General features: G+C 47.9%; 1 protein-coding gene and 1 pseudogene across 7 annotated transcripts in view; both read right to left on the reverse strand.

Moving 5' to 3' along the window:
- Positions 1–13,515, reverse strand: part of DYSF (dysferlin) — a 200,057-nt gene that overhangs the window by 164,513 nt on the left and 22,029 nt on the right. For all 7 annotated transcript variants that reach the window (XM_072937578.1, XM_072937574.1, XM_072937576.1 and 4 more), the window contains exons 2-3: positions 13,316–13,371; positions 12,357–12,448 (exon numbers count right to left, since the gene is read on the reverse strand). In XM_072937578.1, the coding sequence (XP_072793679.1) occupies positions 12,357–12,448; positions 13,316–13,371 (148 nt within the window). The remainder of the gene's footprint in view (positions 1–12,356; positions 12,449–13,315; positions 13,372–13,515) is intronic.
- Positions 4,781–11,982, reverse strand: LOC102528937 (peroxiredoxin-6 pseudogene; annotated as a pseudogene).

Here is a 13,515-nt window from a genome sequence, read left to right on the forward strand (position 1 = left end):
TTGACAAATATTTACTGAGTACCTACATGGCTCAGGCACTGTGGAAGGAACTGGTAATACTGGATGTGGATGCACAAAATGGACAACCACTCTTACCCCGGTGGGGCTTCAAGGGAATAGCGAAAGAACTTCAGAAGGTTCTTGTAGAATCCGAGTTCACATACCTACCACCCCTGGCTGTGCCGGGGGCATGGAAGGTGCTTGCTAAATGTCACCCCACTCACGTCTTCCCGTCCTCTGCACACACTATCCCGTCAAATCACTGTGAGCGCCAAATCATGACTTGAAGCACTGTCGTATGTAAGAAATTAGATTTAGTTTGGGTCATTCCTGATGATGATGAGACCCTCAGAATCTCAAGTAGAGAGCCTGGGGCTAAGTAGAAGGAAGGATTTTCTAACAGAATAATCCAGGCCCAGAATCGGCCTCTTCCTGAAGGACAGAAGAGATGAGACTCCTAGCCTGGGGAATCCACAGGCCTTTCAACTCTGGGTGACATATCTGCGGAGGGGTGAGGCGCCAGTGAGAACAAGGGTGGCCGGCGACCAGTGCCGGGCACATAGTCGCATGGATACGTGACAGCAGTGGGGTTAGACAAGCATCACCACTAGCGCCTCCCCCAGGAAAGGCTTACACAGCCCAGCCTGGTAAATGTGAAGGCGGCGCCCACCGTGGAAGACCAGTCGGCAACCATCATGGTAAAGACTGAGCCAGCCAAGCTGTGGATGCTAAATCTTGGGGGATATTTTGATGAGGAGCAGGATGTTTGCAGGGTCTAAAAGGGTCTCTGAACAGACTTCAAGGTGGGGAAATGAACAGTAAAGATACAATGGAAAACTCAGACAACACCTTGACAGGTGACTGAAATGCACATCACCGGCGAGGGACATGGTGTGCCTCCAGGTCTGAGATAAACACCGCACACCTCTGAGGATTCCAGCCAGGAGTCAGTAACCGAATCTGATCATGAATCTAACTGTGAGAAAAATGTCCGATGAACTCCAAAGGAGGAACATTCAATTTTTTTAAAAAATCGGGGTATTGTATTATTGTAAGTCAGACAGAGAAAGACAAATATCATATGATATCACTTACATGTGGCATCCAAAAGTGATACAAATGAACTTATTTACAAAACAGAGACTCACAGACATAGAAAACAAACTTACAGTTACCAAAGGGGAAAGGAAAAGGGGTGATAAATTAGGAGCTTGGGATTAACATGTATAAAATAGATAACCAACAAGGGCCTACTGTATAGCACAGGGAACTATGTTCAGTGTCTTGTAATAACCTATAATGGAAAAGAACCGGAAAACAAATAGATTGATAGATAGATAGATAGATAGATAGATAGATAGATAGATATAAATTGAATCACTTTGCTGTACACCTGAAACTAACACAGTAAATCAACTATACTTCAATTTTTAAAAATTAGAGTGGTGCATTCTTCAAACACGTAAATTATCGTAAAAGACAAAGGCTATGGAAATGTCCCAAATTAAAGGAGGCAATGGAAACACGATGACAAAATTCAATATGGGAGTCTAGACCAGGGATCCTGTACTCGGGGAAAGAGAGAACAAAAGGCTATAGAAGATCTTATTTGGTCAATTGATAGGGTCCAAATACAAACAGTAAAGTATGGCAACCACGTTAAATTTATTGAAGACGATAATGGTACTGCGATTACGTAAATATATCCCTACTCTTAGGAAATACACACAGAAGTGTTTGGGGATAAAGGGCCATGCTGAGTGTAAAGTACCCTCAAATGGGGCAGAGAGAAAAGGGAGGGAGCCGGAAGAGAAGAGAGAGTGAGTGAGAGAGAGAGAGAGAGAATATTATAAAGCAAATAAAATAGAATGTTATCAGTAAGAGAACCTGAGTAGAGTATATGGATGTTCTTGGTTCTATTTTTGAAACTGTTGTATAAGTTTGAAATTATTTCCCCAAAAGTTCCAGAAGGGTCTCCATATGTCAGTTTCTGATTCCTTATCATTTTTTATTATTTTTTTAGAATTTATGTATATACTTTATTGAAGTATAGTCAGTTTACAATGCTGTGTCAATTTCTGGTGTACAGCACAGTGCTTCAGTCATACATGAACATACATAATTCACTTTCATATTCTTTTTCACTGTAAGTTACTACAAGATATTGAACATAGTTCCCTGTGCTATACTGTATGAACTTTTTGTTTATCCATTTTATATAGTATTAGTTAGTATCGGCAGATTCCTTATCTTTTGTACTAAGAAAAAGACCTGTCAACTAGAAACATACACATTACAACTCAAATCCATTCATCACTGACCCAGCTGCACCTTACTCATTAGATTTAGTGAGTCAGCACGACTGGAGAGTCAGAGAGCCCCTGTCCTGGCAGGATACGCACACACTCACACACACACACACACACACTCACACACCCAGGGGAGGTATAAGGATCGCAGTGAGGAGACATCATAAGCGGCGCCCCCTCCAGCTGCACATTGCTGGCCATGAAGGGCAGGAAATGAGGGGCAACCGGACATTCCACACACAGACACACACACACACACACACACACACACCCCAGCCCGCCTGGCCTCTGGCAGCCTTCCTGCCAGGATCTGATTCCCCAGGGGCTGCCCAAGGGTAACTCTAAATAGTTCTCCACTTCAGTCCAGAGAAGGACAAAAGAAAAACTATTCTGAAACTCAGGGATGTCCTGGATAGAATCCAGGAGAAATTATAGTCAGAAAAATCCTTGGTAAATCAGGATATGGCCAACACTTCCGAGGATGCTAAGAACAATGGGACAGTGCACTGGGAATATTTCTGCCCCAGAACAGCCTGCCAAGGACTCCAGAGAGAGGGGCCTGCAAACCAGGTTGCTGAAGCCCAGAGGCTGAATTTAGGCTTTCCCCAACTTCCAGCAACAACAGACTGCCTCCCTGTCTTTTTAAATGTCTGTGTGCCCTCACACACATCCAGGTGAGCATCCACTCCTGTGCGGGAATGACACCAGGACAAAGCCACAGGCAGGTGACAAGCAGAGAGAACATACACTGGACATGTAAAACAGACCGAGGGCCAGTATTCCTAACAAGATCCCAGATGTACAAACTACTATGAATTAGGAAGAAAAAGACAAGCAACTCAATATATAAAGACAGGCAACTGACAAGAGAAGAAATACAAGTTGGCAATAAACACACGGAAAGATGCTCAACTTTACAAGTAGTCAAGGGAACACAAATTATAAAATACCTTTGTTTTCCCATGGCATTAGCAAAAATTAAAAACCGACTTTTTTTACACTGTTGGTGGATATAAATCAGGACATTTTGGAAAAGTAACTTGACAGAATCAATGAAAATGTTCTACGCTCATTCACTTTGATCCAGGTATCCCATTTCTAAGGACCTATCCTAAAGGAAAAATAGAATAAGGATATAAAAACATTTGGATAAAGATGCTCAGTGGAGGGGCAGGAAAGAAACTGGAAAGAAACTGCCTCTCAGTCAATAAGGCTACACTGGGATAAACTGCAGGGCACTCGCACTGCGGGATACCACACAACCACTTAGAATGGGGCTGATCAATACTCGCCGACCTGGGAAAATGGTCCACGATAAAATGACAAAAGGCAAGACGGGGACCAATATATATGGCATGACCCCATTTTTGTGTAAGTAAATGTATATACACTTGTATGTAAACAGATGCTTGCATATGCTTAGGGAAGGCTGAGGAAGATGTGTCAAACTGTCAACAGCGAACTGGAGGGAAGGGAAGGAGTGGCTGGGGAACTTGCACTTTATCCTTAATAACCTTTTAAAAATGAAGCTCACGAATGCTGACAAAAATACTTAAGATTTTATACTCTGGTGGGGTTTTCTCTTTAGTCTTTTTAAATTTTTTTTTAGTTTTAACAATGGATTTATTTGCTGATCCCTAAAAAAGCACAATTCAGAAACTTGATTTTGAATTGATGAATTCAGTGGAAGAACAGATCCAAGATAAAACATTTTCAGTCGTCCTCTTCTCTTCCCAAGGTGTGCCCTTTCGCATGCGTGTTATCAGAGAGCGGACTGACATCAGATATACTCTGAAAGGCACCTGGCACTGTCGTGTTGCTCAGGACTTCTGGTTCACCTCCCTGGCCGGCAAGTACAGCCTTCTCTGTAGCCTCCCACTTTCGATAGAAATTTATTGAAAAATTTTCCTGATAGCAAAATATTTAAAGATCCCTCTCCCCCATGCTCATCCCGCTTCAGTTATCTACTGGAAAAGTACAGAAATGGAAAAGGTTTTCCCCCATGGTGTGATCAAAATACAGAATACAGAAGAACATCGAGGTTCCTCTAAATTCTCAGGTTATGAACTTAGGTACAGAGGATGTTGAACCCCAAGTTCTACTGCTTCCCCAAAAATGGGTAGCAGAAGAGAGGATCTGATTAGAACAGTGAAAAAAAAGAAAAAAACCTGACAGTCATTCTATGATGGAGCAAAGCAGGCTTTTTCAACCATAAACTGACCCTACCTTTGTTGGTCAGAAACCCCGCAGAGCTCCAACAAGATGAGTCACAAATTTCAAAGACAGTCAGCAGACAGTACTAAGATACACGAACAGAACAGAATGCTGCTGAAGACACCAAGCAAAGAATCCCAAGGAATTTTTAGTGCCATTTTCATTTAATAAGCCAGTTGTATAGCAACCTAAAGACCTTGGCTGTGATCACACCAGGATGTTGCTATGGAACTGCTGCAGGAAAACATGACGGACGGATGGCTGGCATCCTCTGGCTCACTGTGCTAAGCGAGCGGCTCCAGCACCAGCTTCTCGGAGAGCCTAGGGCTGGAGGGTGCAGCGGAGGTATTTCTTGCCAGATGGGAGCTCTTTGGTGAAGACTCCTTTAGGGAAAAGCTTTTTGGCTTCCTCTTCAGGGATGGTTGGAAGAACCATCACGCTGTCTCCATTCTTCCAGTCAACCAGGTGGCAACCCTCTTTTCTGCTGGTCAGCTGGAGAGAGATAATAACTCTGAGAATCTTATCAGAGTTCCTGCCAGTGGTAGCTGGGTAGAGGATGGACAGTTTCAGCTTCTTATCAGGTCCAAAAATAAATACCACCTGAGCGGTCACAGATATGCCCTTCTCATCCTTCTCTGCTGGGTCCAGCATGCCCAACTGGATAGCAAGGTCCCGATTCTTATCATCAATGATGGGAGACGGTAACGTTTCCGTGGGCTCATTACCATTGTAAGCATTGATATCCTTGGTCTTCCACACTTCTATTGAAAGGGCAATCATCTTCACGTTCCTCTTGGCAAATTCTGGTGCCGGCTTTGCTGCTCTGCCAAGCTCCGTGGTACACACTGGGGTAAAGTCCCAAGGGTGGGAGAAAAGAATGCCCCATGAGTCTCCCAGATAGTCGTGGAACGGATGCGGCCCATGGTAGTATTGGCCTCAAACTTGGGAGACCTCCAGGCATGGCGGTAGCAGTGACGTGGGAGGACGAGGAGGTACAGCAGCGACAGCCACCAGCAGGCTGGTTCTTTCTTTGGTCTTTTTTAAATAAAAGGATGCATGCACATACCTATGCAATACGTCGGTGCACATTCAAGTGCAGCCTGTGTCCACAGGGGGCGTGCGCACACCGTAATAGTCACACGATGGTGTGATCTCTGTATGTGCATCTCTGTGGATCCTGCTGCCACCACCAGCCCCCACATACTGGACGCCTTCAATGTGCTAAGGACGGCATAAGCATTTGACACCCATGCATTATCTCATCTAAAAGGCACAACTTTGCATTGTAAGTACTGCTATTGGCATTGTTCTGAAGAGGAAACAGAGGTTCAGAGAGGTCCAGGTCACAGGCAGTGCCAGTATGAGGCTCACTGCTAAGAGTGGAGTCCCTGAGAGAAGCCTTTGACCCTCACAATCATGCCAGCCACCACTGCTGCCCTGCTCAGCTAGGCAGACAGCCCGGGGGACCAAGACCACCTGCTTCTGCCAGGATGGAACCCCTCGACCACATCAACGCACTCCGGATGTGGCTGACAGGCACCAGCTGGCCAGACCTGCTACCCCAGGCACCTCTGCCATCTTCTATGCATTCTTGTACATGAGAGACTCATGTTCAGCTTCTTCTTGGAAACTTCCACATTCCCTCATAGACTAAGTCCGTTGTCCCAGGAGGTACAAGGACACTCCCATCTCCACCCCAGGGCACCAAGACCTGCTCCAGGAGGCTCAGCGACAGGTCTACAGGGGATAGTCACCTATGTCAAGAAGACCCACCATTCCCAAAATGGCTCCTCACAGCCCACCCTGGTGCCTGAGTGTGCACCATTAGCACTGCCCTTCTTGGTCTAAGCAGAGTCTGGAGAATAACACAGCATCCCCCACGTTCCTCCTAGGGAGTAAAACATTAAGCCACAAGCTGCCAACAACACTTCAGTGCCAATGAGTCTTTTTGTCAAACAAGAGCCGGCTGCGAGCAGCCTTTGGTGGGAAAGGGCTGGGTCAGCGGGACTCCAAGCAGCTGGAGCGGTGTTCAGGCAGGTGCCCAAGGTCCCTCCTGGGCCCTGGTCAGTGGTGGGGAAGGGAAGGCAGGCAAGGCTCTGTGTGTGGTGGAGAGAGCCCTCAATGCCCCACTTGACAGAGTCACCAGGTCGCTGAAAGACCACGCTATTTCAAAGAAAATGCTGTTACCAACACCTGGGGCCAGTGAGTTACCATAGTCAGAGTGAGCGTCATTTTGGCCCTGGTGTTTTGACAGGGGGATGTTTTGACCCCATGGAGACTTTTGCTTCCACGTTTATATTTACCAAGCATTTAAATAAAAAATACACCTACATCAAATCATTTCCACTGGAAAGGCATTTTCCAGAACAGTTTAAATTAAGCCCATTTAATTTGTTAATATATTTGCTATACACTGCAGTTAAACACTTCCCTTTTTTTGGTTTTCATTTTTATTACACTGAAATTATTGTCACTGGTAATAATTATTTTCCTTTTTTTTCCAACTGATAGTTGATTTACAATGTTGTGTGGTAACAATTATTTTCTGTTTAAACTTCCCAACATACATTTGGTGCAAAGATTTTTTTTTAATTTTTTGGTTCATATCAAGCTTTATCAAATATAGCTCCCTTCCATTCTCAAGCTTTCTTTTGTGGAACTATTCCTATTAAGTGTAATTTTTCCAAGTGAATGTTTACAGTTACCAACAGGATTCTTCCGTCAGTTTTTAATTTCCTTAACAATTTTACCATGTGCGGTTTTGCTCATGATTAATGTATGGTAATCATTTCTACCAACAACTACATACATAAACTATCGCAAGAATTATATTTCTTTGTTCATCTGTGAAAAATTTGAGATCAATTCCTTGCAGAAGTGCCAGCATCACTACAACGCAGTGGATGCTCAGCCATGGTGCACACACACTGGCCTCCCCTGAATAGTTTCAAGAAGTTCTGATACCTGCACCTGACTCCAGTTTCCCCTTTAATCAGTTTGCTGTGGAGCCCAGATACTAATCTATTGCAAAGCTCCTAGGTCATTCTAATATGCACCCAGGGTTGGACTCTTCTAAAAATCTACAGCTGCGCTGTCCAACACAGTAAGCAGCCACTAAACACCCACCTTAGCTATTTAAATTTAAATTAATTAAAATTAAATTTAAGATTCAGTTCCTCATTTACACTAGCCAACACAGAACGATTCCATCCCTCAGAAAGTTCTATCCGGCAGCACCGGTCTGGAGTGGAGATGATGGGTTTGCACTCCAGGCTATATAGTAGAATACCTGACACCTGGGAGTTTGTAATGATGCAAGGCCCCGCCCCCAGCCAATTACATTAGAATCTGTGGGCGGGGCCAGGCACTGGAGTGTGTAAAAGCCACGAGTGATGCCATTGCGTAGCCTGGATTAGGAACTTCTGGGCCGAACATCCCTGGGGTCAAACAGCTGGTCAGGGATCAGGGTGAGATCCCCTCCAGCGTCCTTCTGAGAAGCCCAGAGCAAACAGGAAGTTGTTCAGCTCAGCCTGGGACACGAGTCCAGGACCCAGTCCAGCTGGGTTTGCATGCCTGTCTCCCATCTGGAGGAGCAGTTTCCTTTTATGTGCATCTGATTTTATCGACACAGAGTTGATCCACCCCTGCAGTTGGCTCAGGGTGGGTGAGGTGCCGTTCCCAGCCTAGGGTTCCCCTCCTGAGAGATTCCCGAGATCCTACTTCAGGTCAGCAGACCAGTCTGGCATAACGAGGTCACCTGAGACTGCCAACGGTCATCAAGGAAACACAGAAACGTCAAATCCCCCAGAAACCATGGGGAAAGAGAAGAGAATGGAAGTGGGGGAGAGTCGGAGGAGAGAAAGAAAAAAGGAGAGGGGCCAGCAAGGAAAAGAGGCAGAGCCGGAAACTTGTGGAGACAGAGATGCAGAGTGAGAGGCTGTAAGGAGTGAGCAAGGCACTGAGGGGAACTCTCAAAACAAACAGAGGTAGGGGATGGAGGTTCAGAAGAGGGAGTGGGGAGACGGAGGGAGACTGCAGGAGGCAATGCCTGTGGTGTGTGGTGCCGCACCTCCCTTGGAAGAAGATCCAGGGGGACCCTTGGTGAGGTTAGACATGAAGGGGGCCACTGCATCCTGACCCCATGGAGCTCACTTAAACAGAAGGCAGTCAGATGACAACGGTCTCTGTCAGGACTATTATTTTCCTGTTGCTTCCTGACTAGTCAGTGACAACTTGAGGGCAGTGAACAGTTGTTCAATTTAAAATGTTCATTAGAAAAATACCATATGAGAAAGAAAAATACCATATGAGATCACTTACATGCAGAATTTTAAAAAAAAAAGACACAAATGAACTTATTTACAAAACAGAGACAAACTCACAGGCATAGAAAACAAACTTATGGTTACCAGGGAGGAAAGGGGGTGGGAAGGGATAAATGGGGAGTTCGAGGTTTGCAGGTAATAACTGCTATAAATAAAGTAGGTAAACAACAATTTCTTCTGTATAGCACAGGGAATTATATTCAATATCCTGTAGTAACCTATAATGAAAAAGAGTATGAAAAGGAATATATGTATTTATAAGCATGACTGAAACTTTATGCTGTACACCATAAATTGACACATGGTAAACTGACTATACTTCAACTAAAAACAATATATATAGAACTTTATATAAGCTGAAAAAATTAAAATGTTCTTTACACTGAATTCATTGAAATTTTTCCCTTTTCTCTTGCAAAATATAAAATGTCACATGGTTGCTCTTGTCACTTCCTGGAAATATTTCTTACTTTTACAGCTTTAGAATTTTTTTTTAATGCCAGGTCATTGGCTCTTTTTTTTTTTTTTTGTGCTTTTTGATTTTTTTTTTTTACATTTTTATTGATTCATAATCATTTTACAGTGTTGTGTCAAATTCCAGTGTTAAGCACAGGCTCTTTTTTTTTTAATCTTAATTTTATTAATTTTTTTTTTAGCTGTTTGTTTGTTGGTTTTGGGGGGAGGTAACTAGGTTTATTTATTTAATTATTTTTTTAATGGGGGTACTGGAGATTGAATCTAGGACCTTGTGTATGCTAAGCATGCGCTCTCCCACTTGAGCTGTCCCCTCCCCACCAGCTTTAGAATTTTTAATCATTTTAATATCGGATTCTTTTCTCCCATTTCACGTGCACGGTGAGGTACTGTGCAGTCTGACCATGGGAGCCTTACAGAAGCACCTTGCAGGTACCAGCCTCCCTCCCTCTGCTCCACCAAGTTTTTACCCTCATGCACCTCCCATCCAAGCAAACCTGTCTCAAGCCTACACACCCACTGGCTCCGATAATGAGGCTAAAATTCTATTATTCCCACACACGACAGTGTGGTTTGGGTAACTTCTGAAATTCTCCAGATATTTATGAATGTAAGTTTAAATGCAAATGAAAAGCTTAATATAATTGCTAGAAATGCAAAATTGAGGTAAATGTTTGAAAACTCAAACATTACAGGATTCAAGTAGTTATCAGAAAGAAGTTTCTGGTAAGTTAGAAAGCTTTGTGAACGAGCTGTTCTGCAAACTGACGTCTAAGGAACTGACTTCTAGCACACTGGCCCTGCAGGGAAGTGGTCATGTGGGGAATGGGTCTTCAGGGAGCTGGCTTCCCCCCTGGAGCCAGAGGACGCCCATGGGGGCCAACAAGAGGGCCGCGAGGTGCAATGCAGCCAGCCCCTGCTGTGACCTCTGACCCACAAGGCCAGGCTAGCCCGCAGGTGGCACTGGCCTAGTGTCACCCTGAGGGCTAGCCTGACCTTTGAATTGATCAAAACCATGTTTTGTCCCCTGGTGCCCTCATGGTCTTAGAAATTTCCCCACAGGGCCTGAAAAATGCTGAATGTGATCATGAAAATGAAACCTGCATTTCCTCTGCGTGCCTCTGCCCCACTAAGCTTTCTCAACTCCAGCATCATCGGGGAACTGAACTCTTCAGAAGGGCCCAGCACCCCCCTGGGGCTTCCCGGAGTCTCTGAGAGGGGCAGGGGCGCGGTGATTCTCATCACATTGCAGACCTGCCCATCAACCATCGCTCTGCCATCACTAGGCTTCGAGGGAATTACCCAGTCTCCTGGAGCCTCAGTTTCCCTCTGTAATAATGACAATGCTAACAGCAGCACCTAACTAATGAAAAAAGATCTTTTACATAAAGACTCAGCACAGGGTCAGACATCTGGCTAAGCTCTTGGTAAACATCAGCTGTTGTGGGCTTGCTATTATTATCCTCAGCCTGGTGGCAGGGGGCCCCTGCCCCATCTGGCCCCGCTGCTCCCTTCCCACTGGGCTGCACAGGTCGTATGACTGAGTCCCACCTGTGAGGCCCTAGCCCGGCTGCCCTCCATGCCGGAACACTGAAAGGGCCTCCCTTCCTCTTCTCTGAGTCAGTCTGTGTGGCCCTCCCCCAAGAAGCCCTCCAGGACCACCCAGTGCCCAGCATGGCTGCTCCCTCACCTGCAGGCCCACCATTCATGCTTGACAGAAGCTGCCTTTTTCCCACAAAACATCTGTGTTGGGGTAGCTTTGTGTGAATCAATTCCAGCCCCTGGCCCTGTGTACATGGAGGCTGCTCAGGTCCAGGATGGCAAAGATGGGCCCAAGATGCCCTGGGCCCCTACACCTTGCAGCCCCACCTCAGGACGGCCCAGTGGAAGCGCCCCCATCCTCCCCACACATACCACAGCCAGTACCCACGGCCACCAGAGCCACAGGGAGACCATGGCAGCTGGGTTTTGATTCCAAGATTTTTAAGATTTCAAATTGTCCAGATGTTCTGCAGCCTGAGACCCTTATCGGCCTTCTCAGAGTCCTCCCTCCTTCCCTCTCCTCCTCCCCCACCCCAGGGTAACACAGCCAGGCCTCAGACACTAGCTGACCCAGGTCCCAAACAAAGGCTCCCCTGTCAGCAGATCACCAAACAGCAGGCCCATGCCTGAGTCTCAGGGCCAGATCTCAGCAAATGGCACCAGGGCGTGAACCCCCCCCTTCAGGTACCTCACACGGCTGCACCCCATCAGGGATTGCTGAACCCCTCCCCTGACATTCAGCGCTTGTCACCGAGCACCCTCACAGGCCGTGTCTCTCAGGCCACCCCACAGCCAACAGGCCCATCAATCTGCAAGCTCTGCGGGCCCTGCCCACCCCTCCCCCTCCCACCCCTGCCGCACACTCCTAGCACCAGCACACACAAGGCCAGGAGCCCAGCACAAGAGGAAGGACCCATCACCTGCGTAGAGAGCCTGCTCTCGCCACCACGAACCTCTGAACTGTGTTCTTGCTATTCCCCCTGCCTGGGAACCCTCCCTCTGTGTGCATGAAATAACACCAGAAAGCACTGCCACAGGACGGCGGGCAGCGGTGTGAACCGACATTACTGCTCCGACTTCTCAACCACGACTCTCACCTGAAGTCCCACCTCTTCCATGACGCCTCCGTCGAGTGCTCCCCGAGAGCTGCGGCCCGGCCCGGCCTGCCTCCTGCAGCGTGCCCTCCCCAGTCTGCACCACGGGCGGGGAGAGAGGGCCGTGCCAGGCGCCTCTGGGCTGCAGCAGGACGCAGAGCGCCTTCCCTCCCCTGCTCCCCGGGGCCCCAGCTGTCTCTGCAAACACGTGCACAGACAGCCTGATTCTGCTTCTGGCCCATCTTCCTTCCCTGCCCCCTGGGAAGCTCTCAGATTCACCCACTGCTGCAGCCTCTCCCCTAAATCCACCACGGGGCCAGAGCTCAGATTCTGGAGTCCACATCCACCAGGACCCTACCCAGACCCGCAGGCCACAGAGCCCCCCTGTCCAGCCTCACCTGTTCCTCCCCATCGTCTCATGGTCTTTGACCACCACCTGCAGCTCAGAGCCCTGGTCCAGGGGGATGCCCTTGAGGTCCCATTCGAAGCCCTGGAAGGAAAGGAGACAAGCTGTCTTAACCTGTGGACCTCTAGAAGAGAAGAGGCTGTTTCTGGTTCACTCGGGCGCCCCTCGGGCACTAAACAGGCATCCACAACCACTGCCAGGGGAGGGAGGGATGAGTAAGTGAATGAATGAATGAATAACCAGCAGTGTTCCAGAGCTTCTGAAGTGACAGTGAGAGCTGAAGGCAGCAGCAGAAGAGGTCAGACTCCTGTGACACCACCCCCAACCCAATTCTACCCATCAGTTACCAGCAGCCCAGCTGGGGAAAACACCAGGTGACCATGCAGGGCCCTCAGGGACCAAGATCCAAGCGCTCATGGAGAAGCCAGGCCCCTGGTGACAGTATGACTAAGTGCCATTTTGGTATCCAGAGGACCCCCCCTGCAACCTGACCCCACCCACACAAGGCATCCAGGAGAACCACATGCAGAAAGCTGTTGGAGGGGGCTGAGGCCAGCAGGAGCCAGAGGAGGACCTGGTGAATCAGGGAGGACTGTCAGGAGGAGGTGGCTCTGGGCCCAGAGAACAGTCTCTGGATGGGAGACCAAGCAGACAAGAGAGCCCTCAACACCCTACACCTGGCTGGCCAGAGCTGGAGGCAGCAGAGACAAAAGGCATCTCACTCCTGTCCAGGCCGCACTCACATCACAGGGGAGATGGCAGGCCAGGCCACCAACCCACCTCCCAGGTCCCTGGGGCCAGGAGGATTTCACTGGCACACTGGACCAGAGAACCCCTCCTCTCCATGACAGCACCACTAAGAAGGTCACCTCTGCTGAGCCCCCTGACTTGTCCCTGCAGAGACAGCGGCACAGAGAGGGGACAGGAGGGAGGGTGGGAGAGCTCACATACCTCATTCCACACGGGGTTCACATTGTTCTTGATGACTTTGGTTCTCTTCTTCACCCCTACGAGAGACACAAAGGGAGACTGGAGAGGCGCACCCCACCCTGTGCCTTCCCCCGCGAGTGCAGGCCAGCTTCTGAGGTCTGCCCTGCAGCGCCCGCCAAAGGAACCCTCACAAAACCCACGAGCCCCTGAGAGCCCCACTG

The sequence above is a fragment of the Vicugna pacos genome, chromosome 15, assembly GCF_048564905.1.
Source record: "Vicugna pacos chromosome 15, VicPac4, whole genome shotgun sequence".
Taxonomy (NCBI): domain Eukaryota; kingdom Metazoa; phylum Chordata; class Mammalia; order Artiodactyla; family Camelidae; genus Vicugna; species Vicugna pacos.